Here is a 25,853-nt window from a genome sequence, read left to right on the forward strand (position 1 = left end):
ATGACCGGTCTGGATGACGCAAGCTTCTCACCGTGCCTCCCAACCACAAGATGTTCTGCAGATGTGGGAAGTCCGGAGAAACACTGACAAAATGCAAGAGGAACTCAGCAGGTCAGGCAGCGTCTACACAGAGGACTGAATTGCCCATTCATAGACCTGCTGAGTTCTTCCAGTGTTGGGGTGCACTTCTCATTTTGTCTCTTTAAATGTGACCATCATGTATACATAACCCCAAACTGTACGCATGCCCATTCACTTATCCCATCTATATCCCTTCCCTGCACCCCCTGGTGGCACTGATACCAGGTCCAGTGTGACACTTTGTCTCAGCCTCTCTCTCCGCGGATGCCGCCTGACTGGTGGAGTGTTACCGGTGTTTGATATGCCGGTGGGGAACGGGCTGCCCCTGATATGGAGGACGGACATTTAGGGGAAGGGCTTTGGAGCAAGACTCATTCAACCTGAGATCACCGATCGCCTGTGGTGGGGGTGGACCCCGAGGCGATCTGGACTGGCCAGGGCAGTTGGATGATCGCTTTCTGATGCGGAGCGGCTTGAAAAACAGGGCTGGGGGCTGGGGGGAGGGGGGCTATTCCGCCTTTCGATTGTGATGGGCAGAAGAGCGATAGCCAGTATAGGCAGGTGAGGGGAAGAGTGAGGCGGATAGGTGAGTCCAGGCGAGGGCTGGTTATAGTGATAGGGGGAGTGAGGTGGAGGGGAAGGGTACAGCTTCAGATGCGGGGAGTTGATGGGAGGAGGTGACGGAAGAGTGCCCGGGGTGGAGGGGCGGTGTTACCGGGGTTAACGTCGGGCCAGAGGCTGGCCCGTTGGCTGTGGCTCAGAGGGTAGTGCGCTGCCCAACGGCTCCAGAGAACCGCGTTAATCGGAAGGGGAAACGAAGGGCGAAGGGGAAGCAGATTACCGGAAAGAGGAGAATTAGAGGTGGAGATAAAACTCAGGCGGGTAGGACCGTCTTGTGCTGAGTGTTTTCAGATCCCTGACAGGGGTGGTGGTAGAGGCTGATACATTCGGGGCATTTAAGAAGCTCTTAGATGTAAGAAAAATGGAGGGCTGTGTGTAAGAGGAGGGTTAGATTGATCTTAGAGCAGGGTAAAGAGTTGGCCCAACGCCGTGATCCGCCCCGTGTTCTAAGCGTGGGGGCCGGGTGTGTCTCTGGGATCCTCTCCCCCTCAGGGTTGTGCAAGGTCGGTCTGTGGGTAGGCGAGGTGGAATTGAAGAGGAGGGAGATAATCCTGCTTTCTGTTAACAGGGGGGTTGATGTCTCAAAGGCGATACCCCTACAAGGCCAGGAAGTGTACGTGCAGGCAGGTACGCCAGAGACGTGTCGCCACCGTAAAGACCTTCCGATGCATCACCCCTTATGAGCAAGGCGAGTATCCGGGGTGTAGAGGGTGGGGAAGGGGTGGGGAGGCAAGAGCGCGGTGCCTCTCGCTGTTCTCTTCCCCTACCCCAACCCGACTCGCCAAATAGACCAGAATGGTTTGGAGGGCGCACTGGAGCCCGGGGGAGGTGGGCGTGGGGGGTGGGGAGACCTTTGTAAACCGGGTCGCTTTTGCCGCCGTGCACACTTGCAGAGACAGGCGGAGAGGGCGTGACCCGTAGTCGGTTTGAAGGGGCAGTCCGTAGGTTCGCTGTGGAAGCCCTTTTACGAGGGCCAGAGGCTGGCCCGTTGGCTGTGGCTCAGCGGGTAGTGCGGATGCCCAACTGCTCCAGTGAACCGCGTTCGATTCCGACCACTGGTGCTGCATGTGTATGTGTGTGTGTGTGTGTGTGTGTGTCTGTGAGATAGAGATAGATAGATAGATAGAGAGAGAGAGAGAGAGAGAGAGAGAGAGAGAGAGAGAGCTGTCGTTTCAGGGGGACTAGAATATGTAAAAACACAAGGAGGTAATGTTGAGGCTTTCTAAAGCATTGGCGAAGCCTCGCTTGGAGTGTTGTGAGCTGTTTTGGGTCCGTTATCTTAAAACAAAGCATGTGCTGACACTGGAGAGGGTTCAAAGGAGGTTCAGGAAAATGATTCCGGGAGTGAAATACCTGTCGTATGAGGAGCGTTCGGTGTCTCTGGGACTGCACTCACTGGAATTCAGAAGAATGAGGGGCGACCTCGTAGAAACCTATCGAGCGGTGATAGGCCTCGATAGAGTGAATGTGGAGAGGATGTTTCCTATGGTGGGAGAGTCTCAGACTAGAAGACAAAGTCTCAGAATAGAGAGTCATCTCTTTTTAGAACGGAGATGAGAAGGAATCTTTTTAGTCAGAGAGTGGTCTGTCTGTGGAATTTGTTAGCACAGGCGGCTGTGGAGGGCAAGTCTTTACGTATATTTATGGCAGATGTTGTCAGAATCTTGTTCAGTCAGGGCACGAAGGGATACGGGGAGAAGGCAGGAGATTGAGGTTGAGAGGGAAAATGGATCGGCCGTGATGAAATGGCGGAGCGGACTCAATGGCCCGAATGGCCTCATTCTGCTCCTATATCTTTTGGTCTTATGGTCTTATCTCGTAGCCCTGGTCTGTGAGTGAAAGGTGAGGAGGGCGGAGGGGTGAGGTTGTTGGTTAAATGGGGTAGGTCTTACGATTGCAGGGAGAGCAGCACTAACTTGATGGGCTGAATGTCGTCGGGGAAATTCACGAGATAATGTTCTGTCTGCCGGCAGCCGAATTGAGGGGAGAATTTGTTGCGAGAAAAGCTGCGGGGTCACGTTTCCCTTCTTCTTAACCTGGCCAGTGTGCGGGTCAGGGTGGGAATGACGGGGGTGGGGGTCATGTGAGCAGGCTAGATAGGAACTAGCTGCGAGGTGGGGTTTGGGATTGCGGGGAGTCGTGGCGCAACTCGATGGGCCAAATGCCCTGCACTATCAATACCCGATAACGTACGGCCTGCGCGGCGTTCAAGCTGAGGGGGGGGGGGGATAGAATGGTGGGAGACGGCCTGAAGGGCCACAGCTCTCCTCTTTGTGACGTTTCACTTTTTCTCCTTCAGAAATGCAGCGGTGGGTGTACCGAAGGGGACCCATCGTCGTCTCAATGAACGGCATCCTGCTGAAAGTAAGCTGTTCGCTTCTCCTGATCGCACCAAAAGCGTCGAGATCCCCACCCGCCTGTCGGAATCTACGCCCCCTCCTCCTATAAACCCTGACGCAACTCTCTGCCCCTTCTGCGACCATTTCTCCCGCTCGCACCCCCCGCCGCACAGATGTGACGGGACCGCTGCTGGCTGTCTCCACGGTTTTCAACACCCGTCTACGATTCAGTGCAGCAGCGCCGTCGAGCGGGGCCTCGGCTGGTGTCCTCAGGGAAGCGTGGTTTGAAACGGGATGACAGTGTCAGAGAAACCCACTCGTAGTGTCTACTGGACCTTCTGCCCCAAGACAGCGACATTCACCGTGAAACATCGCCCACCATCCCTGCACACGTGGATGACAATAAGCTCGACAACTTAATGGGAATTTTAAGAGTTTTTTTTTCCAGCAGACAGCACTGAATATTACAAATAATACTTACAGCCCGTCACGCTGCGGACGCTTTCGGCAGCAATGGACGACCTCCATCTCTGGGGGTGTAAATGGCGGTGTTCAATGCTTCCTTATGTATGTTAGCAGCTTCCACTCGGTTTTCACTATGTCAGTCGTGCAAGTCCCGGGTCAGCCTCAGGAACTCAGACGTAGATAGTCCAGACATTCTCTTCCATCTCTCTCTGTTCTCTCTCCCTCTCTCTCACTCACTGGAGGTCCTCTCCCATCTCTCTCTGTGTTCTCTCTCTTCTCTCTCCCTCTCTCGCTCACTAGAGGTCTTTCCATCTCTTTCTGTTCTCTTCTGTCTCTCACACACTCAGCAGCGGTCCACTCACGCTCACACTCACACTAACTAGAGGTCCTCTCCCATCTATATAACCATATAACAATCACAGCACGGAAACAGGCCATCTCGGCCCTTCTAGACCGTGCCGAACTCTTACTCTCACCTAGTCCCACCGACCTGCACTCAGCCCATAACCCTCCATTCCTTTCCTGTCCATATATCTGTCCAAGTTAACTTTAAATGACAACATCGAACCTGCATCAACCACTTCTGCTGGAAGCTCGTTCCACACAGCTACCACTCTCTGAGTAAAGAAGTTCCCCCTCATGTTGCCCCTAAACCTTTGCCCCCCAACTCGCAACTCATGTCTTCTTGTTTGAATCTTCCCCACTCTCAATGGAAAAAGCCTATCCAGGCCTTTATTAATCAAAGTATTGAGTATAAGAGCTGGAAAGTTATGATGAGTTTGTATAAGGCATTGGTGAGGCCGAATCTGGAGTATTGTGTTCAGTTTTGGTCATCAAATTACAGGAAGGATATAAATAAGGTTGAAAGTGTAGAAAAGGTTTACGAGGATGTTGCCGGGACTTGAGAAACTCAGTTACAGAGGAAGGTTGAATAGGTTAGGACTTTATTCCCTGAAGCGTAGAAGAATGAGGGGAGATTTGATAGAGGTATATAAAATTATGATGGGTATAGATAGAGTGAATGCAAGCAGGCTTTTTCCACTGAGGCAAGGGGAGAAAAAAAACAGAGGACATGGGTTTAGGGTGAGAGGGGAAAAGTTTAAAGGGAACATTAAGGGGGGCTTCTTCACACAGAGAGTGGTGGGAGTATGGAATGAGCTGCCAGACGAGGTGGTAAATGTGGGTTCTTTTTTAACATTTGAGAATAAATTGGACAGATACATGGATGGGAGGTGTATGGAGGGATATGGTCCGTGAGCAGGTCGGTGGGACTAGGCAGAAAATGGTTCGGCACAGCCAAGAAGGGCCAAAAGGCCTGTTTCTATGGTTTCTATGTCAACTCTATCTATCCCCCTCATAATTTTAAACACCTCTATCAAGTCCCGCCTCAACCTTCTATGTTCCAAAGAATAAAGACCTAACTGGTTCAACCTTTCTCTGTCACTTAGGAGATGAAACCCAGGCAACATTTTAGTAAACCTCCTCTGTACGCTCGCAATTTTATTGATATCTTTCCTATAATTCGGTGACCAGAACTGTACACAATACTCCAAATTTGGCCTCACCAATGCATCGTACAATTTCAACATTACATCCCAACTCCTATACTCAATGCTCTGATTAATAAAGGCCAGCATACCAAAAGCTTTCTTCACCACCCTATCCACATGAGATTCCACCTTCAGGGAACTATGCACCATTATTCCTAGATCCCTCTGTTCTACAGTATTCTTCAATGCCCTATCATTTACCATGTATGTCCTATTTTGATTAGTTCTACCAAAATGTAACACCTCACATTTTTCAGCATTAAACTCCATCTGCCATCTTTCAGCCCACTCTTCTCACTGGCCTAAATCTCTCTGCAAGCTTGGAAAACCTCTTTCATTAGCCACAACGCCACTCATCTTAGTATCATCTCCATACTTACTAATCCAATTTACCACCCCATCATCCAGCTCATTAATATGACAAACAACATTGGACCCAGTACAGATCCTCGAGGCACCAATCTGACACACAGTCATCCACCACTACTCTCTGGCGTCTCCCATCCAGCCACTGCTGAATCCATTTGACTACTTCGATATTAATGCCTAACGATTGAACCTTCCTAACCAACCTTCCGTGTGGAACCTTGTCATTTATCATCTCTCTCTGTTCTCTTCTCTATCTCTCTCACTCACACTCACACTCACATTAACTGGAGGTCCTTTCCAATCTCTGTGTACTCTCTCTATCTCTCTCACTCACTAGAGGTCCTCTCCCACTCTCACTCTGTTCTCTCTCTCACAGTCACTCACTGGAGGTCCTCTCCCATGTCTCCTTGTTCTCTCTATCTCTCTCTCTCTCTCTCTATCTCCCTCACACACTTACTAGAGGTCCTCTCCCGTCCCTCTCTGTTCTCTCTATCTCTCTCTCTCTCGCTCACTCACTCACTGGAGGTCTCCCCTCTCGCTGTCCGCGTTCTCTCACTCTAACCCTTCAGCGTGGAAACAGCCCTACAACCCAGTAAGTCCTTCCCACCCAATCTCGTCACTCCGGGTCCTCTCCCTGTCTGTATGCCTGTCCACGTGTCTTACGGCTTGGCCCATTTTGGCTCCGAATGAACCCCATGTTCCCATTCCTGGGGCTCATCCCCGACGCTGAGCGAGGCTCCCGTTCTAACCTACAGGACGTGGGACCGTGGGCGAAGGGTAAGGCTGTAAAGAAAGCTAACGCTTATCTTTTCTCGCTTTGCCACAGACCTACAGGAGGGGAATACTGCGGCCTAGCTCATTCAGGTGCCCATCGAACAATTTCAACACCGTCGCGTGCATTGTGGGATACGGCTACCGTGAGTACCACCTCCCGTCTCTGATCAGCGGGGCGCTGTGCCGTGGACGGGGCGCTGTGCCGTTCATCAAGTCCGAGACACAGAGACATTTACTAATTATCCATCTCTGTATCCTACCCCCCTGCGCATCTCACCCCGCGCCGCCCCCCCCCCGCCCCACGCACTGCGAGTATTCGCAAACAGCGACCAGCACCTCGACCTTACAAGACCGTAAGACGTCGGAGCAGGATTAGGCCATTCGGCCCGTCGAATCCACTCCGCCATTCAATCGTGGTTCATTTATCATTACTGCCAAACCCATTCTCCCACTTCTCCCTGACACCCGGACTAATAAGGAACCTGTTGAACTCTGCTTTAAACCCAAAGGCTTGGCCATTCACCACCCTCCGGATAAATCAATTCCTCCTCACTCATCTCTGGCCGGCTCTATCTCCGTGATACAACCACTTGTCCAATGCTGCTACAGTATTTTCCTCCAAGGGGAAAATCTCTTCAGATCCCCTTCATCCTCCCGCCCTTCCGCCTGGGGTTACAAACAGAGCCTTCGCTTAGTGCCAACACGCAGAGAACACACAGTGCCAAGGGCGTACCTGCGCGGAGCAGAGCCGGGGTAAAAGAGCGACCATTGTTCCATATTTAAAAGTTAAACTACTGTATTGCTATTATACTTTCATCTCTGATTAACGCACGGTGTTCCTTCTTCCCAGTTAATCATTGAATCTTTTCCTAGCCTTCCCCGTCCACCGCCCAGAGTAAATCCCTCTGACCACTCTCCCATTCCTGGTTCCCCACGCCCTCGGTGTGCCCAGCGACGGTTCTCCCTGTGAACAAGGCCGAATGCCCGGTTTGAGCCTCTCCTACCCTCGCACGCCGTGCGTCGGATCCCTCTCTACCCCAGCGCCCGGCCCCTGGAGAACGGGCCAGCGACGCGGGGCTCAGCGACGAAGTGTGAGGGGTGCGGCCGCCGATTCGGAGGAGAAACTCACGCTGTCCGTTTTCTGATTTTTTAGAAAGGAGGATGCCGTACTGGATCGTGAAGAATAGCTGGGGACAGAGATGGGGAGAGGGGGTAAGTTTTTCAAGCTTAGAAGTCAGAAAATACTGTACGGGATCAGATCCCATTCACGCTTCGCGGCACAGAAACTCACTAACCTCTTCCACTCCACTTTCCGTGACAGGGATATTTCCGCCTGTACCTTGGGGAGAAGTGCTGTGGAGTGAATCGCTTCCCAATGACTGCAGTTCTTTAAATCGTGCGGTCCGGGGCGCACTGCTGTCGCCCTCGGCGATTTGAGGCGGCGAGGCGTCGGGAGGAAGATCCTCCACCTTTGCAGCTTGGCGTGGCGTTTTTGCACAAACACGACCCATTCCAACACACACCCCTACCACAGCATCACGTCACTACCCACGTCACTGCCCCTTTCTACCCTGTCCCATTCCAGTCCCTCGGCCACACACAGCAGCATCTTCGACTGTCTGACAACCCCGTGGCCGCCCCCACCGCGAGTCCGACCCGCCTGGACTTGTCAGCAGACTCCACCCGGCTAACGTGAGCCCTGGTATGGAACCCACCCCCACCTCCCAGGGAGGCACCAGTCAGAGACCCCGAGCGACGTAGTGAGTGGAACAGGCGGCCGTGACGCCGTCCATCGGGAAAACTTGGTTTCACTGCAGTGGATTTGTTTGCGAGAGGCGGGTCCCATTCGAATTCTGGCTCATTGGAAGGGGTGGGTTCAAGGCATCAATTTCCTTAGATCACGGGGTTGTCAGTTGGAATGTTTCTGATTGGAATGAATGGATTCAGACCGATAGCTTTTCCAGTGGAACACTTTTCCTTGGGAAGGGTTTGGTTCATTTCCCTGCTGTGTCCCACCCTGGCGTTTCTGTGGTTGAACAAGCTCTGCATTTTTGTGGCTTTTGCAAAGACTCAATAAAATAACTTGGAGCATCGCCCTGACTGGTTGTGTTTGTCCGGCGCTGCCTCCCGGGAACAATCGTCTCCATCCTCACACACCCGACACCCCTATCCCGCTTCTGACCTCCAGTGCGAGCAAGCCAAGAAACTCCCAGCCTCTTCTCCTCGGACCACTTGCCTGCGTCACCTTTCGCTCGTCACTTTCCCCCACTACAATAACATCCGCCATGCTGGCTGACCACCGCTGCACACGGGGGATGAGAGAAATCAGTGGGGAACAAATTGAACCCTATTAAACACTGAAAGGCCTCGACACCCTGAATGCGGATATGATATTTCCTGTAGTGGGGGAACTCTAGGACCAGAGGACACAGACAGAGTGGATGTGGAGAGGATGTTTCCTTTAACCACATAACCATATAACAATTACAGCACGGAAACCGGCCATCTCGTCCCTTCTAGTCCGTGCCGAACTCTTACTCTCACCTAGTCCCACCGACCTGCACTCAGCCCATAACCCTCCACTCCTTTCCTGTCCATATATCTATCCAATTTAACTTTAAATGACAACATCGAATCTGCCTCAACCACTTCTGCAGGAAGCTCGTTCCACACAGCTACCACTCTCTGAGTAAAGAAGTTCCCCCTCATGTTACCCCTAAACTTTTGCCCTTTAACTCTCAACTCATGTCCTCTTGTTTGAATCTTCCCCACTCTCAATGGAAAAAGCCTATCCACGTCAACTCTATCAATCCCCCTCATAATTTTAAACACCTCTATCAAGTTCCCCCTCAACCTTCTACGCTCCAAAGAATAAAGACCCAACTTGTTAAACCTTTCTCTGTAACTCAGGAGATGAAACCCAGGTAACATTCCAGTAAATCTTCTATGTACTCTCTCAAATTTGTTGACATCTTTCCGATAATTCGGTGACCAGGACTGTACACAATACTGCAAATTTGGCCTTACCAATGCCTTATACAATTTCAACATTATATCCCAACTCCTATATTCAATGCTCTGATTTATAAAGGCCAGCATACCAAAAGCTTTCTTCACCACCTTATCCACATGAGATTCCACCTTCAGGGAACTATGAATCATTATTCCTAGATCCCTCTGTTCTAAAGCATTCTTTAATGCCCTACCATTTATCATGTATGTCCTATTTTGATCAGTCCTACCAAAATCTAACACATCACATTTATTTGCATTTGTATTGGGGGAGTCTAGGACCAGAGGACACTGAGTATATGTGGAGAGGATGTTTCCTATAGTGAGGGAGTCTAGGACCAGAGGGCACAGATAGAGTGGACATGGGGAGGATGTTTCCTATAGTGGGGGAGTCTAGGACCAGAGGGCACAGATAGAGTGGATGTGGAGAGGATGTTTCCTACAGTGGGGAGTCTAGGACCAGTGGACACAGATAGAGTGGATGTGGAGAGGATGTTTCCTACAGTGGGGAGTCTAGGACCAGAGGACACAGATAGAGTGCATGTGCTGAGGACGATATCTCTAGTGAGGATGTCTGGGACCAGGAAAAACAAATAGAGTGGACGTGGAGACGGTGTTTCATGTAGCGCGGTGATCTTGGACCAGAATGTATAGATAGAGTGGATGTTGTGAGCATACTTCCTAATTTTAATGGAGTCTAGGAGCAGAGGGCTCATAAAAATTCGATGTAGAGAGGATGTTTCCTAAACTGGGGGCGTCTACGGCCATAGGGCACAGATAGAATGGAGGTGGAGGCGATGTTTCCTATAGTAACGGAGTGCAGGACCAGTCAGTGTAGATGCAGTAGTTGTGGCGAGAATGTTTCCTATAGTGGGGGAGTCTAGGACCAGAGGGCACAGATAGAGCGGATGTGGAGAGGATGTTTCCTATAGTGGGGGAGTCTAGGACCAGAGCAAACAGATAGAGTGGACGAGGAGAGGATGTTTCCTATAGTGGGGGAGTCTAGGACCAGAGCAAACAGATAGAGTGGACGAGGAGAGGATGTTTCCTATAGTGGGGGAGTCTAGGACCACAGATAGAGTGGATGTGGAGAGTATGTTTCCTATAGTGGGGGAGTCTAGGACTAGAGGAAACAGATAGAGTGGATGTGGAGAGGATGTTTCCTATAGTGGGGGAGTCTAGGACCAGAGGGCACAGATAGAAGGGATGTGGAGAGGATGTTTCCCATCATTTTGCATGTCAACAAATACACTCAAAAACTTCTATAGTTGTACCGTGGAGAGCATTCTGAAAGGCTGCATCACTGTCTGGTATGGAGGGGCTACTGCACAGGACCGAAAGAAGCTGCAGAATGTTGGAAATCTAGTCAGCTCCATCTTGGGCACTAGCCTACAAAGTACCCAGGACATCTTCAGGGAGCGGTGTCTCAGAAAGGCAGCGTCCGTTAGTAGTACCTTCAGCACCCAGGGCATGCCCTTTTCTCACTGTTACCATCAGGAGGTACAGAAGCCTGAAGGCACACACTCAGCGATTCAGGAACGACTTCTTCCCCTCTGCCATCCGATTCCTAAATGTATAATAAAGCTTGGGACACTATCTCACTTTTTAAATATACAATATTTCCATTTTTGCACATTTTTAAATACCTATTCAATATACAAAAGTGATTTACTTTGTTTATTCATTTTGTTTTGTTTTATTTACTATTATTTTTTTCTCTCTCTGCTAGATTATGTACTGCATTGGACTGCTGCTGCTAAGTTAACAAATTTCGCATCACATGCTGGTGATAATAAACCTGATATTTTCTAGTTCTCTTGTGATCTTTCTTGTGAAAATTGCGTATAATGTAGATTCAATTTCATTTGACCTGTGAACGCAGCTGACCTGATGCTCTGTGCCTGGGACACCGCCGAAAGGTTTCTCACCGGAACTGTGCTGACCTGTTCCTGAGCTTCTGACTGCACACTCGACTGTGACACTGACCTTTGAAATTTGTGGGAATGATGTCATTCTGAATCGGCTCAAGTCTGGGGCGACCAGTGGAGTCACGTAGTGTTTGAGAATCCTTCAGTTAGTAGGTCAGGATTCACCAGTTTATTGGGCCTGGTGAGGACATAGCTCTCACCCCAGTTGTTGGTTGATGTCAGTTTTGTGGACATCATAGGCTTCACGGAATCGGACCCAATATGCTTGGGAATTGACTGGGATCAGGAGAATTGACAGGCACTCTCAGTTTCCAGGTCCCGGATAGTTCCCAGATCCCAGTCAGTTGCCAGTTCCCAGTCAGTTCCCAGCTACCTGTCAATTCCCAGATCCTTGTCAGTTCCCTGGTCGAAGTCAGTGCGTCAGTTCCCAGATCCCAGTCAGTTGCCAGGTCCCAGTTGTTCCCAGGTCCCGATCAGTGCCCACGTTCCAGTCAGTTCACAGATCCCAGTCAGGTCCAGTCAGTTCCCAGGTCCCAGTCAGTTCCCAGATCCCAGTCAGTTCCCAGGTCCCGGTCAGTTCCCAGATCCCAATCAGTTCCCAGGTCCCGTTCAGTTCCCAGGTCCTGGTCAGTTCCCAGGTCCCGTTCAGTTCCCAGGTCCTGGTCAGTCCCAGGTCCTGGTCAGTCCCAGGTGTCTGTCTGTGCCCAGGTTCCAGTCTGTTCCCTGATCCCGGTCAGTTCCCAATCAGTTCCCAGGTCCCGGTCATTTCACAGTCAATTCCCAAATCCCAGTCAGTTCCCAGGTCCCAATCAGTTCCCTGGTCTGGACAGCCCTCAGAAATTGTCTGGACTACCTCAGAAATTGGTAAGCTGGTTTACATCTCACTCTGCGTCCACAAAGCAAACAGCATTATGAAGGACGCCACGCACCCCTCATGCAAACTCTTCTCCCCCCTGCCATCTGGCAAAAGGCACCGAAGCATTCGGGCTCTCACGACCAGACTATGTAACAGTTTCTTCCCCCAAGTCATCAGACTCCTCAATACCCAGAGCCTGGACTGACACCAACCTACTACCCTCTACTGTGCCTAATGTCTTGTTTATTATTTATTGTAGTGCCTGCACTGTTGTATGAAGTCCTTGATAGGTCTGCAGTCCAGTCTGGTTTTTGTGTTTTTTCTTACGTAGTTCAGTGTAGTTTTTGTATCGTTTCATGCAGCACCATGGTCCTGAAAAACGTTGTCTGATTTTCACAATGTTGTGTACCAGCAGTTATGGTTGAAATGACAATAAAAACTGACTTGACTTCACTTGACTTGACTTGTCTTGGTGTACCAGTGTCATACGTACCAAGATACATTGAAATGCATAAATATTTTTTCATACGGATCAGATCATTTACATAGTGCTTTGAGGGAATTCAACAAAATGAAAGAATAACAGAGTTCAGAATAAACTGGAGAGAGAGTGCAGTGCAGGCAGGCAGTTGGGTTTAATGTCATAATGAGATAGATTGAGTGGTCAAGAGCCCTCACCTGACACATTTTCCTGGCCTTGTACAATGGGTCATCCCAGGACATGCTCAATCGTCTTGCAGAAGCAACACATGGAGGAGAGTGTATTGTCCGGCTGCATCACGGCCTGGTATGGGTACACCAATGTCGGTGTACAGAAAATCCTTCAGTGTAATACGCATAAAAGTTGCTGGTGAACGCAGCAGGCCAGGCAGCATCTGTAGGAAGAGGTACAGTCGACGTTTCGGGCCGAGACCCTTCGTCAGGACTAACTGAAGGAAGAGTGAGTAAGAGATTTGAAAGTGGGAGGGGGAGGGGGAGATCCGAAATGATAGGAGAAGACAGGAGGGGGAGGGATGGAGCCAAGAGCTGGACAGGTGATTGGCAAAAGGGATACGAGAGGATCATGGGACGGGTGGTCTGGGGAGAAAGACAAGGCGGTGGGGGGGAAATAGAGGATGGGCAAGGGATATAGTCAGAGGGACAGAGGGAGAAAAAGGAGAGAGAGAAAAAGAATGTGTGTGTATATGTATAAACAAACAAACAAACAAACAAATAAATAAATAACAGCTGGGATACGAGGGGGAGGTGGGGCATTAGCGGAAGTTTGAAAAGTCAATGTTCATGCCATCAGGTTGGAGGCTACCCAGACAGAATATAAGGTATTGTTCCTCCAACCTGAGTGTGGCTTCATCCTGACAGTAGAGGAGGCCGTGGATAGACATGGCAGAATGGGAAAGGGACGTGGAATTAAAATCTGTGGCCACTGCGAGATCCTGCTTTCTCTGGCGGACAGAGCGTAGGTGTTCAGCGAAAAGGTCTCCCAGCCTGCGTCGGGTCTCGCCAATATATAGAAGGCCACATCAGGAGCACCGGACGCAGTATATCACCCCAGCCCACTCACAGGTGATGTGTCGCCTCACCTGGAAGGACTGTCTGGGGCCCTGAATGGTGGTGAGGGAGGAAGTGTAAGGGCATGTGTAGCACTTGTTCCACAGGGTGCGGAATTACCTTCTATCGGCTTGGCAGAGCAAAAACAGAACCTCAATTTAGATCAGATTAACAACGGTCAGTTTTCATCTCAACTGTGATGATATATTAACCCTTGCCTTGCAGGAGGGAATGGACGCAGTCCCTGATGCTACACTGCTGAATTTCACTGGCATTTCCCGGCCACAGCCGAAGTTCCAGCTGGTCACCTCGATTGATGTAAGACTCCAATGGACAGGCAGGACTTCCAACTTCCATTGGGCAGGAGATTCCGAAGCCTGGGGTCCTTCCGAACCAACATTCCGGACCAGTTGTTGTATCTCCCTTCAGTCATTTGATTCTTGAACCAACTGGCACAACCCTCATCACTACATTTCTGCAACAATATCGCTACTCTATCGCCACAATAGTTCAACGGCAGACGCTATCTCAATGGCTTTCCACATGGCTTTAGAACACCCAGACAACACAGACACCTACGTCAGGATGCTGTTCATCGACTACAGCTCAGCATTTAATACCATCATTCCCACAATCCTAACTGGGAAGATGCAGAATCTGGGCATCTTTACTTCCGTCTGCAATTGGATCCTCAACTTCCTAACCGGAAGACCACAATCTGTGCGTGTGGGTGATAACATATTCTCTTTTCTGACAAACAACACTGGTGCACCTCAGGGGTGTGTGCTTAGCCCACTGCTCTACTCTCTCTGTACCCTTGACTGTGTGGCTAGGTATAGCTCAAATACCATCTACAAATTTGCTGACTATACAACCGTTGTTGGTACAATCTGAGGTGGTGACGAGAGGGCGTACAGCATTGAGATATGTCAACTGGCGGAATGGTGCCATAGCAACAACCTGGCACTCAACGTCAGTAAGACGAAAGAGCTGATTGTGGACTTCAGGAAGGGTAAGACGAAGGAATACATACCAATCCTCATAGAGGGATCAGAAGTGGAGAGAGTGAGCAGCTTCAAGTTCCTGGGCGTCAAGATCTCTTAGGATCTAACCTGGTCCCAACTTATTGATGTCGTCATAAAGAAGGAGAGACAGCGGCTATACTTCATTAGGAGTTTGAAGAGAATTGGCATGTCAACAAATACACTCAAAACTTCTATGGTTGTACCGAGGCTGCATCACTGTCTGGTATGGAGGGGCTACTGTACAAGACCGAAAGAAGCTGCAGAAGGTTGTAAATCTAGTCAGCTCAATCCTGGGTACCAGCTTACAATGTACACAGGACATCTTTAGGGAGCGGTGTCTCAGAAAAGCAGCGTCCATTATTAAGGATCTCCAGCACCCAGGGCATGCCCTTTTCTCACTGTTACCATCAGGGAGGAGATACAGAAGCCTGAAGGCACACACTCAGCGATTCAGGAACAGCTTCTTCCCCTCTGCCATCCGATTCCTAAATGGACATTGAATCTTTGGAGATGACCTAAATTTTTTTCAATATAGAGTATTTCTGTTTTTGCACATTTTTAATCACCTATTCAATATACGTAATTGATTTACTTGTTTATTTATTATCATGTTTTATTTTAATTATTACTTTTTTCTCTCTCTCTGCTAGATTATGTATTGCATTGAACTGCAGCTGCTGAGTTAACAAATTTCACGTCACAAACCTGATTCTGATTCTGATTCTGCACTAAAGTGGACGACATTCATTTCTAGTTCTCTTGTGATCTTTCTTGTGAAAATTGTGTATAATGTAGATTCAATTTCATTTGACCTGTGAACGCAGCTGACCTGATGCTCTGTGCCTGGGACACTGCCGAAAGGTTTCTCACCGGAACTGTGCCGACCTGTTCCTGAACTTCTGAGTGCACACTCGACTGTGACACTGACCTTTGAAATTTGTGGGAATGATGTCATTCTGAATCGGCTCAAGTCTGGAGCGACCAGTGGAGTCAAGTAGTGTTTGAGAATCCTTCAGTTAGTAGGTCAGGATTCACCAGTTTGTTGGGCCTGGTGAGGACATATATCTCACCCCAGTTGTTGGTTAATGTCAGTTTTGTGGACATCGCAGACCTCACAGAATCGGACCCATTATGACTGGGAATTGACTGGGATCAGAAGAATTGACTGACACTGTCAGTTCCCAGGTCCCGGTGATTTCCCAAGTCCCAGTCAGTTCCCAGATCACAGTCAGTTCCCAGATCCCAGTCAGTTCACATGTCCCGGTCAGTTGGCAGGTCGTGCTCAATTCCCAGATCCCAGTATGTTCCCAGGTCCCAGTCAGTTCCCAGGTCTCGATCAGTTCCCAGGTCCCAGTCAGTTCCCAGATCACAGTCAATTCCCAGGTCACAGTCAGCTCCCAGATCCCGGTCAGTTCACATGTCCGGGTCAGTTCCTGGTCAATATGCAGGTCCCGGTCAGTTCCCAGGTCTCGGTCAGTTCCCAGATCCCGGTCAGTTCCCAGGTCCCAGATCCCAGTCAGTTCCCAGATCACAGTCAGTTACCTGGTCTGGACAGACCTAATCTACCTCAGTGTAGCAAGACGAAATTGGTAAAGTGTTTTATCAGTGTCATATGCACCGAGGTGCTGTGAAATGCATAAATATTTTTTCATACGGATCAGATCATTTACACAGTGCTTTGAGGGAATTCAAAGTGAAACAATAACAGAGTGCAGAATAAACTAGAGAGAGAGTGCGGTGCAGGCAGGCAGTCAGGTTTAATGTCACAATGAGATAGATTGAGTGGTCAAGATCCCTCACCTGACACATTTTCCTGGCCTTGTACAATGGGCCATCCCAGGACATGTCATGGTCCGGTCCGTGAAGTCTGCATTCTGATTCATGGTCTTGTCCATGGACTCAGGACTCCGGGTCTTCCAGCTGTGCCTTGTTTTGATTGAGTTAAGCATAGGCTCCTGATTCCCGTCTTGGGGCTTGGAATATCAGTAGCCTTGGGGTTGAGTGTGGGCTGCTGGCTTGTCTTGTCAGTCCCCTTTGGAGCAACCTGCTGAAGGAAGTCTAGTGAAACCATTCGTGAACTCTAGGCTTGGTTGGAGGACCACCGCTTCATGGAGCTTTGTTACCATTCATCGGAGTAGTCATCGTGGTATGGATTTGTCCATTTCTGTAGCCAGCCTAGGTTGCTGGCTGCCCCGAGGCTCAGAGCCACCCTGTATTGAGCTCCTTTCCCGTCCCTTGCCTCATTCAGGTCAGCCAGGCCGCTGACCGTTACCCTGCGGTTGGGTCCGTCCGTCCCTGTCCTTGCCTCTGTGGGGTGAAGTTCCTCGTCCTGCCCAGGAGTCCCGCATCTTGCCCAGGAGAAGCTCCAAGAACCCAAGCCTCCAGGATCCCAAGTCAAGCTCCAAGAACCCAAGTCCCGAGGATCCCAAACCAAGCTCAAGAACCCAAGCCTCAAGGATCCCAAGCCAAGCTCCAAGAACCCAAGCTTCGAGGATTCCAAGCCAATCTCCAAGAACCCAAGCCTGATTTCCCCAGACTACAAGCTCAAGACACAAGACCACATCCTGCAGCCAAGCTCAAGACCCAAGACCCTAGCCTGCATTTAAGTTCAAGACCCAAGGCCCCAAGACCCCAGCCTGCAGCTAAGCGCAAGACCCAAGACAACAGCCTGCAGCCAAGCTCAAGACCCAAGACACCGGCCTGCAGCCAAGCTCAAGACCCAAGACACCAGCCTGCAGCCAAGCTCAAGACCCAGGACCCCAGCCTGCAGCCAAGCTCAAGACCCAGGACCCCAGCCTCAAGCTTCAAGAGCAAGGACCCCAGCCTTTCTCCAAGCTCAGGCCTCTAGACCCCAGCCACGTCCTGTGCTGAAGCCACGTCATGTCCTTGCCTGGTTCTGGAGACCGAGCCCGAGGCAAGACCTAGGTTCTGGATCCTTGTCCAGTCTCGATCTCGGAGTCGAAGCCTTGTCTCCTAGTCCATGGTTTCCAGTCCTGGTCCCGCTTTCCCTAGCCCAAGTCTGCGTTCTTGTACCGGCTCCTGGTCTGTATCCTGTCATGTCCCTGTTCTAGTCAAGTTCTGTTCCTTGTACTTCAGTGTCTGTGTCCTGCATTTGGGTCCGTTACCAGGGCCCCTTGTGGCAGGACATGATCAATCGCCTTACAAAAGCAACACTTTGAGGAGAGTGTGTTGTCCGGCTGCATTACGGCCTGGTATGGGAACACCAATGTCGGTGAACAGAAAATCCTTCAGAGTAGTGGGTTCAGCCCAGTCCATCACGGGTAAAGCTCTCCCCACCGCTGAGCACATCTACGCAAAACACTGTCGTAGGAAAGCAGCATCCATCATCAGGGACCCCACCACCCAGGACATGTTCCTGTCTCACTACTGCCATCAGGTGGAAGGTGCAGGTCTCACACCACCAGGTTCAGGAACAGTTATTACCCCTCAACCATCAGGCTCCTAAACCAGTGAGGATAACCTCAACTCTGAACTGATTCCATCGGGAAGGAGGTACAGGAGCCTCAGGTCCCACACCACCAGGTTCAGGAACAGTTATTACCCTCAACCATCAGGCTCCTAAACCAGTGAGGATAACCTCAACTCTGAACTGATTCCATCGGGAAGGAGGTACAGGAGCCTCAGGTCCCACACCACCAGGTTCAGGAACAGTTATTACCCCTCAACCATCAGGCTCCTGAACCAGAGGGGATAACCACACTCACTTCCTCACCCATTGAAATGTTCCCACAAGCAATAGTGTCACGTTCATGAATCTTTGGCTTGTTATTTCATGTTCACGTTATAGGTTTCTGATTATTTATATTTGCATTTACACAGTTAGCTGTCTTCTATCTGATCTTTTATTGATCCTGATTACAAATCCACAGATTTGTTGAGTGTGCCCACAGGGAAATGAATCGTTGGGTTCTGTGCGCTGACGTGGATGTACTCTGACCGTAAAGTGTACTTTGAACTTTGAACAGATATTACATATTTTCAGGCTTTTCATTTGCTCTTCCCGATGGGAGGAGGGATAGGGAAGAAGGTCCGGGGTTACTGAGATCTTCGATTACACTGGCTGCCTCAACGAGTCAGTGGGAAGTGTAGGCAGACATCACGGAGCCGAGGCTGGTTTCTGTCATGTCCTGAGCTGTGCCCACAGCACTCGGCAGTTTCTGGTGCTCATTGGCAGAGTTGGCACGGACAAGGGAACAAAGAGGGAGCAGGGAGCGGACACGGACCAAGGAACTGACAAGGACCAGGGAACTGACGGGGACCAGGGAACTGACAGGGATCAGGGAACTGACAGAGACCGCGAACTGACGGGGACCAGGGAACTGACATGGACCAGGGAACTGACGGGGACCGGGAACTGACAGGGACCAGGGAACTGACAGAGGCCGGGAACTGACGGGGACCAGGGAACTGACGGGGACCGGGAACTGACAGGGATCAGGGAACTGACATGGACCAGGGAACTGACGGGGACCAGTGAACTGACAGAGACCAGGGAACTGACAGAGGCCGGGAACTGACGGGGACCAGTGAACTGACAGAGACCAGGGAACTGACAGAGGCCGGGAACTGACGGGGACCAGGGAACTGACGGGGACCGAGAACTGACAGGGATCAGGGAACTGACAGGGATCAGGGAACTGACAGAGACCGGGAACTGACAGAGGCCGGGAACTGACGGGGACCAGTGAACTGACAGAGACCAGGGAACTGACAGAGGCCGGGAACTGACGGGGACCAGGAACTGACACGGAACAGGGAACTGCCGGGGACCGGGAACTGACAGGGACCAGTGAGCTTGACCGCCACAGAAGTCTGGGAATGAATTCCATAGATCTGTCACCCTCTGGCTGTAGAAATTCTTTCTTGTCCTGCGCCAGACCTTTGTCCGATGGGCTCGGCCGGCTGAGCACATACACAGACGCGGCGGGAGATCGGGCGGGTGACAGTGGCGGCTTCAAACTGTTGCTCAAGCGGAGTGCGCGATAAGATGCCAGTTGAAGGCTGCGGAATTATGCCTTATCGGCTTGGCACAGCAACAACAGAACCTCAGTGTAGATCAGATCAACCACGGTCAGTTTTCATCTCAACTGTAACGATATATTAACCCGTGCCGCGCAGGAGGGAATGGACGCAGCTCCAGATGCTACACTGCTGGATTTCACTGGCATTTCCCGGCCACAGCCGAAGTTCCAGCTGGTCACCTCGACTGATGTAAGACTCCAATGGACAGACAGGACTTGCAACTTCCATTGGGCAGGAGATTCCAAAGCCTGGGGTCCTTCAGCACCAACTTCAGGAGCAGTTGTTGTATCTCCCTTCAATCACTTCACCCCATCCGGCCTCCCTCCCTCGCCACCGCTCCACCTCCCTTTCCCTTCCCCTCACTGCCCTCCCTCGCCCTCGACCTCACTCCCCTACCGCCTTTCCCCTCACTGCCCTGTATTTTCCTTTCGCTCCCCACTCCATCCCCATCCCTCTCCCTCTCCATCCCCATCCTCTCCCCCTACAACCCCCTCCACCACTCCTCACGCCCCTCCCCTCTAAACCGCCTCCCCTCCATTCCTCTTCAGTCCCGTATTCTCCACAGTTTCATCCCCCTCCACTGCCTCACCCACCACGGCCACTTCCACACTGTCCCCTTCCCCTCCACCGCACCTTCACTAATCCCAAGGGTGTGTCCGTACTGGGGAGAGGGCGGGTGGGGGCGGCCCTCACTGCTCAGGGCTGGGATGGCCTTCTCAGAGGTTCCCAGCGACACGGACTGAGGGAAGGAGATTCCCGACGAACGGCAACTTCTTCCGTCCCCAGTTCCAAATGCGGTCCGATTTCGAGGAGTTCAAAGTGGCTTACAACAGGAGTTATGACGGAGAGGAAGGTAAGGGGAACCGGACTCGTTCTGTCCCGGGAAGGGATGGGGAGAAGGGGGTCGAGCAAAGGGAGTGGGGAGGGAGGGAGAGAGGGGTGGAGGAACAGAGGGTTCTACTGGGCACCAACACCCCCTTCTACACCCTCCCCTACTCCTTCTTTCTCTGTCCTGCTCTCTCTTACACATTCACCCTCTCCTCCTCGTCCCACACTCATTCTCTCCCTTCTCACCTTCTCTCTCTCCCCCCACACACACTTTACATCTCTCTGTCACCTCTTTGTCTCTCTTCCCTTCTCCCTTCCCCTCTCTGTCACACACTCGTCCCCCAGCTCCAAAACTGTCTCTGCTCGCACACTTTCTCTCTCTCTCTCTCTCTGAACTCTGACATTCATTCCTGCCCCTTCGCTCCCCTCACACACTTTCCCTGCTCACTCCTCACACACTTCCTCAAATCCCCCTTCTCTTGCTCTCTTCATCTCTTTCACACTCTCATTCTCTCCTCTTCTTCTCTCTCTCCCCTCTCGCTCCTTACACACTCCCTCTCTCTCGGCAGAAGAGAATCGCCGTTTCCAGATCTTCGTGGAGAACATGAAGAAAGCTGAGCAGATGGAAGACGACGACAGAGGAACGGCCGAGCACGGAGTCACCGAATTCAGTGACATGACAGGTACCGGGTGCGTGGAGTGACAACAAACCCCCCACCCACCGGTTCGGCTCTGGGAGAGTTCGGTCCAGACTCTCTATTCTAAAAGTCCTGTTGTGCAGGGATGGGTACAGATTTTGCCGTAGCTCAGTCTGAAACAACCCAATCCCATCAAAACAAGCCCCCACATCCAAAGCTCAGCGTCCCCGGTCCCTCTGAACTTGAATTCTGCTCGTTCTACCCTCCTCGAGCTGACCCCAGCCCATCGTGCCTGGGCAGAAACAGTCGGTAATTGTCTTCCTTCCCCTCTCCTCAGACGAAGAATTCGAGCAGTTCTACCTCAACCCGTTGATGATGAACGACACGTCCTGGATGCAGGAGATGGCGAAGGTGCCGGTGGCCGAACCGATTGCGGACTGTCGGATTCGTCGGCGAATAGACTGGAGAAGTTACGGTGCGGTAACGTCAGTCAAAAATCAGGTACGTCCCTACCAGGACGGACGAAGTATCTACTTGATCAGATGTCCCTGGAGGAGAGACCGCAGGAGGGAGAGGATGGCGATGAGATGGGTGTGGACAGCACCTCACGGTCCAGGGTCTGTATGGGTCAGACACAGAATGAAGCTCCCTCCACACCATCCCATCACACACTCCCGAGGTCAGACACAGAGTGAAGCTCCCTCCACACTGTCCCATCACACACTCCCGGCTCAGACACAGAGTGAATCTCCCTCCAGACAGTCCCATCACACATTACCGGGGTCAGACACAGAGTGAAGCTCCCTCTACACCGTCCCATCACACACTCCCAGGGTCAGACACAGAGTGAATCTCCCTCCACACCGTCCCATCACACACTCCCGGGGTCAGACACAGAGTGAAGCCCACTCCACACCGTCCTATCACAGACTCCCGGGGTCAGACACAGAGTGAAGCTCCCTCCATACCGTCCCATCACACACACCCGGGGTCAGACACAGAGTGAATCTCCCTCCACACCGTCCCATCACACAATCCCGGGGTCAGACACAGAGTGAAGCTCCCTGTACGCTGTCCCATCACACACTCCCAGGGTCAGACACAGAGTGAATCTCCCTCCACACCGTGCCATCACACACTCCCGGGGTCAGACACAGAGTGAAGCCCCCTCCACACCGTCCTGTCACAGACTCCCGGGGTCAGACACAGAGTGAATCTCCCTCCACACCGTCCCATCACACAATCCCGGGGTCAGACACAGAGTGAAGCTCCCTCTACACTGTCCCATCACACACTCCTGGAGTCAGACACAGAGTGAAGCTCCCTCCACACCGTCCCATCACACACTCCCGGGGTCAGACACAGAGTGAATCTCCCTCCACACCGTCCCATCACACACTCCCGGGGTCAGACACAGAGTGAAGCCCCCTCCACACCGTCCTGTCACAGACTCCCGGGGTCAGACACAGAGTGAAGCTCCCTCCATACCGTCCCATCACACACACCCGGGGTCAGACACAGAGTGAATCTCCCTCCACACCGTCCCATCACACAATCCCGGGGTCAGACACAGAGTGAAGCTCCCTCTACACTGTCCCATCACACACTCCTGGAGTCAGACACAGAGTGAAGCTCCCTCCACACCGTCCCATCACACACTCCCGGGGTCAGACACAGAGTGAATCTCCCTCCACACCGTCCCATCACATACTCCCGGTGTCAGACACAGAGTGAATCTCCCTCCACACTGTCCCATCACACACTCCCGGGGTCATACACAGAGTGAATCTCCCTCCACACCATCCCATCACATATTCCCGGGGTCAGACACAGAGTGAATCTCCCTCCACCCCGCCCCATCACACACTCCCGTGGTCAGACACAGATTGAATCTCCCTCCACACCGTCCCATCACACACTCCTGGAGTGAGACACAGTGTGAAGCCCCCTCCACACCGTCCTATCACACACTCCCGGGGTCAGAAACAGAGTGAAGCTCCCTCCACACCGTCCTATCACACACTCCCGGGGTCAGACACTCTCTGGTTCTTCTCCAGGGACCTTCAGTCAGAGATCAACCTGAGCAGAGGTGCAGGATCCTGCTGCCTGGAGCGACAAGTGGCTTTTCGTCAAGGCCCAGGGTAAACAGACCAGGAGTTTGACTGGCCTTCCCTCCCTACCCACACACCTCCGTACTGTCTGTCCAACCAATACATCCTCCTTACTAAAATTAGTATTATTACCAACCCTGAATAAATTTCCTTTCCAACATAAAAAAGTTGAAAAATGTTTGATAACTGAGAGTCTGCCCTGGGCAGAGTTCAGAAGAAAGGGTGGACAGGGGGAAGAGTCGGTGGGGACGGGGAGACGCATAGAAAGAGAGCAAATATTGAAAGGTCAAGATAGAGTGGATGTATCCTATAGTGAGGGAGGCTAAGACCAGAGGGCACAGATAGAGTGGATGTGGAAAGGATGTTCCCTATGGTGGGGGAGTCTAGGACCAGAGGACACAGATAGAGTGGATGTGGAAAATGTTAGGTGATACATTTTCGTAGGACTAATCAAAATTATATTCAAATTATGTTATAACTAAAATGGCTTTTCTGTAATAGTAACTGTGATGTAAGGAGTTCCCCCTCTCTCTCTCTGCTTGTTTGGGTTATATTATTGATAAGAGGGTAAACGAACCAATTGGGATATATATGATATTCTTTCTTGTGTGTCTGTAAGCTATTGTTTTCGCGGGCTTTGGGGAGAAGGCGGGATGGGGACAGAGAGGGGAGATGTGATGCTGTAAGCTGGGCGACGGAACGGACCCAGAGCGGGATCCGAGGCCCAGGGTCTTCGCCGAGGACAGGAGATGAAGACAGACTGGTGTGAAGCGGCTGGTCCCAGGCGGTGGGTCGAGGGGGTCGGAGGGGATGGAATGGTGGAAAGAAGACTCCGTTAATTGAGCTCCAATGGTTGTGACGAAGTGGTTGAAATTTGATAAGTTTGGCGTCTTTTATTTTCCTTTTATATTTTATCTCTATTAATTACATAGTTCCAGTAAGATCTATAAAGTGTAATCATTTAATCACATATGGTGTATTGTCTGTTATTTGGCGTGGTGGGGTACATCACACAGCATCCACACAAACTTGATTACCCAGTTTGACGGGACTGAAGGCTACTCCCCCCGGACGGAAGCGAGTTGAGTGAGCCTGAGTCTTACCGGGGGCTACACCCGATTCTGATATGGGTCTCTATTATGGACTGAGAGTGGGAAGGGGGCAAGGAGAGGGGAATCATGGTTGGGAAAGGGGGAAGGGAGAGGGGAGGGAGCGGGAAGCACCAGAGAGACATTCTGTAATGATCAATAAACCAATTGTTTGGAATCAAATGACCTTGCCTGGTGTCTCAGGGCTGGGTGTGTCTGTACCCAGCCCTGACACTCCTTCTCTGCCACCTGTCCCTCACCCCTCCCACGGTGCTCCACTCTCACATCTTTTGCTCCCGCCAGATTCACAAACTCGCTCTCTGCTCCACGTTGACAAATACAGCACTGTGTAAAACTCCTAGGCACCCTAGCAATATATATGTACCCAAGACTTTGCCCTCTCTTGTTGGAGATGGTTGTTGCCTGGCACTTGTGAAGCTCAAAAGTTACTTGCCACTTGTCCCTAATGTATTTGCCTCTACCACCATCCACACCTGTTTGTGCAAAGAATTTATCTCTGACATTCCCCCCGCCTCATACTTTCCTCCAATCACCTCAAAATTATGTACCTCATATTAGCCATTGCCTACATGGGAATAGAGTGCTGGCTGTCCACTCGATCGATGCCTCTTAACATCTTGTACACCTCTATCAAGTCATAGAGTCAAAGATTATAGCTTCATTTATTATCAGAGTATACAACTCTGAATATGGCCCTTGTGGCTACGGGGATCAGGGGGTATGGAGGGAAGGCTGGGGCGGGGATCTGAGTTGGATGATCAGCCATGATCATAATAAATGGCGGTGCAGGCTCGAAGGGCCGAATGGCCTACTACTGCACCTATTTTCTATGTTTCTATGAAATTCTCCTTCTCCAAATAGTCACAAACCCAAGAAAAAAAAGAACAGCAGCACAATTATCAACCACCCCCACCCCAAATCCCTCCTCACTGCGCAACAAAAAAAGTCATAGAAAACTATAGCACAACAGCAGGCCCTTCGGCCCATCTAGTCTATGCTGAAACCACTTAACCTGCCTTCTTCACCGGGACCTCAGCCCTCCACACCCCTCCCATCCACGTACCTGTCCAAACTTCTCAAACTTCTCTTAAACATTGAAATCGAGCTCACATGCACCACTTGTGCTGGCAGCTCATTCCACACTCTCACCACCCTCTGAGTGAAGAAGTTTCCCTCACGTTCCCCTTAAACTTTTCACCTTTCTCCCTTAACCCATGAGCTCTGGATGTGGTCCCACCCAATCTCTGTGGAAAAAGCCTGCTTGCAGATAGTCTCTCTGTACTCCTTGTAATTTTGTATGCCTCCATCAAATCTCCTCTCAATCTTCTACATTCTAAAGACTTCATTCCTAACCTATTCAATCTTTCCTTAGAACTCACGTCCTTCAGATGTGGCAACATTCTTGCAAATTTTCTCTGCACTCTTTCAACCTTTCCTGTAGATAGGTGACCAAAACCAAACACGATACTCCAAAGTATAGAACTTCAACATTATGTCCCATCTCTCCTGTGCTCAAGACATTGATTTACAAAGACCAAAGTACCAAAACCTTTCTT

At 51.0% G+C, this 25,853-nt stretch overlaps 2 protein-coding genes across 2 annotated transcripts in view; both read left to right on the forward strand.

The window, feature by feature from the left end:
• The window catches only part of LOC134339554 (cathepsin L-like), a 15,182-nt gene extending 6,896 nt beyond the window's left edge, over nt 1–8,286 (forward strand). The window contains exons 8-12 of the mRNA XM_063036182.1: nt 1,271–1,390; nt 3,002–3,066; nt 6,252–6,342; nt 7,353–7,411; nt 7,521–8,286. Of these exons, the coding sequence (XP_062892252.1) occupies nt 1,271–1,390; nt 3,002–3,066; nt 6,252–6,342; nt 7,353–7,411; nt 7,521–7,592 (407 nt within the window). The 3' untranslated portion in view covers nt 7,593–8,286. The remainder of the gene's footprint in view (nt 1–1,270; nt 1,391–3,001; nt 3,067–6,251; nt 6,343–7,352; nt 7,412–7,520) is intronic.
• An 11,381-nt stretch (nt 8,287–19,667) lies between these two features.
• Nucleotides 19,668–25,853, forward strand: part of LOC134339783 (cathepsin L-like) — a 38,438-nt gene continuing 32,252 nt past the window's right edge. The window contains exons 1-4 of the mRNA XM_063036554.1: nt 19,668–19,800; nt 20,398–20,464; nt 21,009–21,122; nt 21,415–21,578. Coding sequence (XP_062892624.1) covers nt 19,714–19,800; nt 20,398–20,464; nt 21,009–21,122; nt 21,415–21,578 — 432 coding nt within the window. The 5' untranslated portion in view covers nt 19,668–19,713. The remainder of the gene's footprint in view (nt 19,801–20,397; nt 20,465–21,008; nt 21,123–21,414; nt 21,579–25,853) is intronic.

The sequence above is a fragment of the Mobula hypostoma genome, chromosome 30 (assembly GCF_963921235.1).
Source record: "Mobula hypostoma chromosome 30, sMobHyp1.1, whole genome shotgun sequence".
Classification (NCBI taxonomy): domain Eukaryota; kingdom Metazoa; phylum Chordata; class Chondrichthyes; order Myliobatiformes; family Myliobatidae; genus Mobula; species Mobula hypostoma.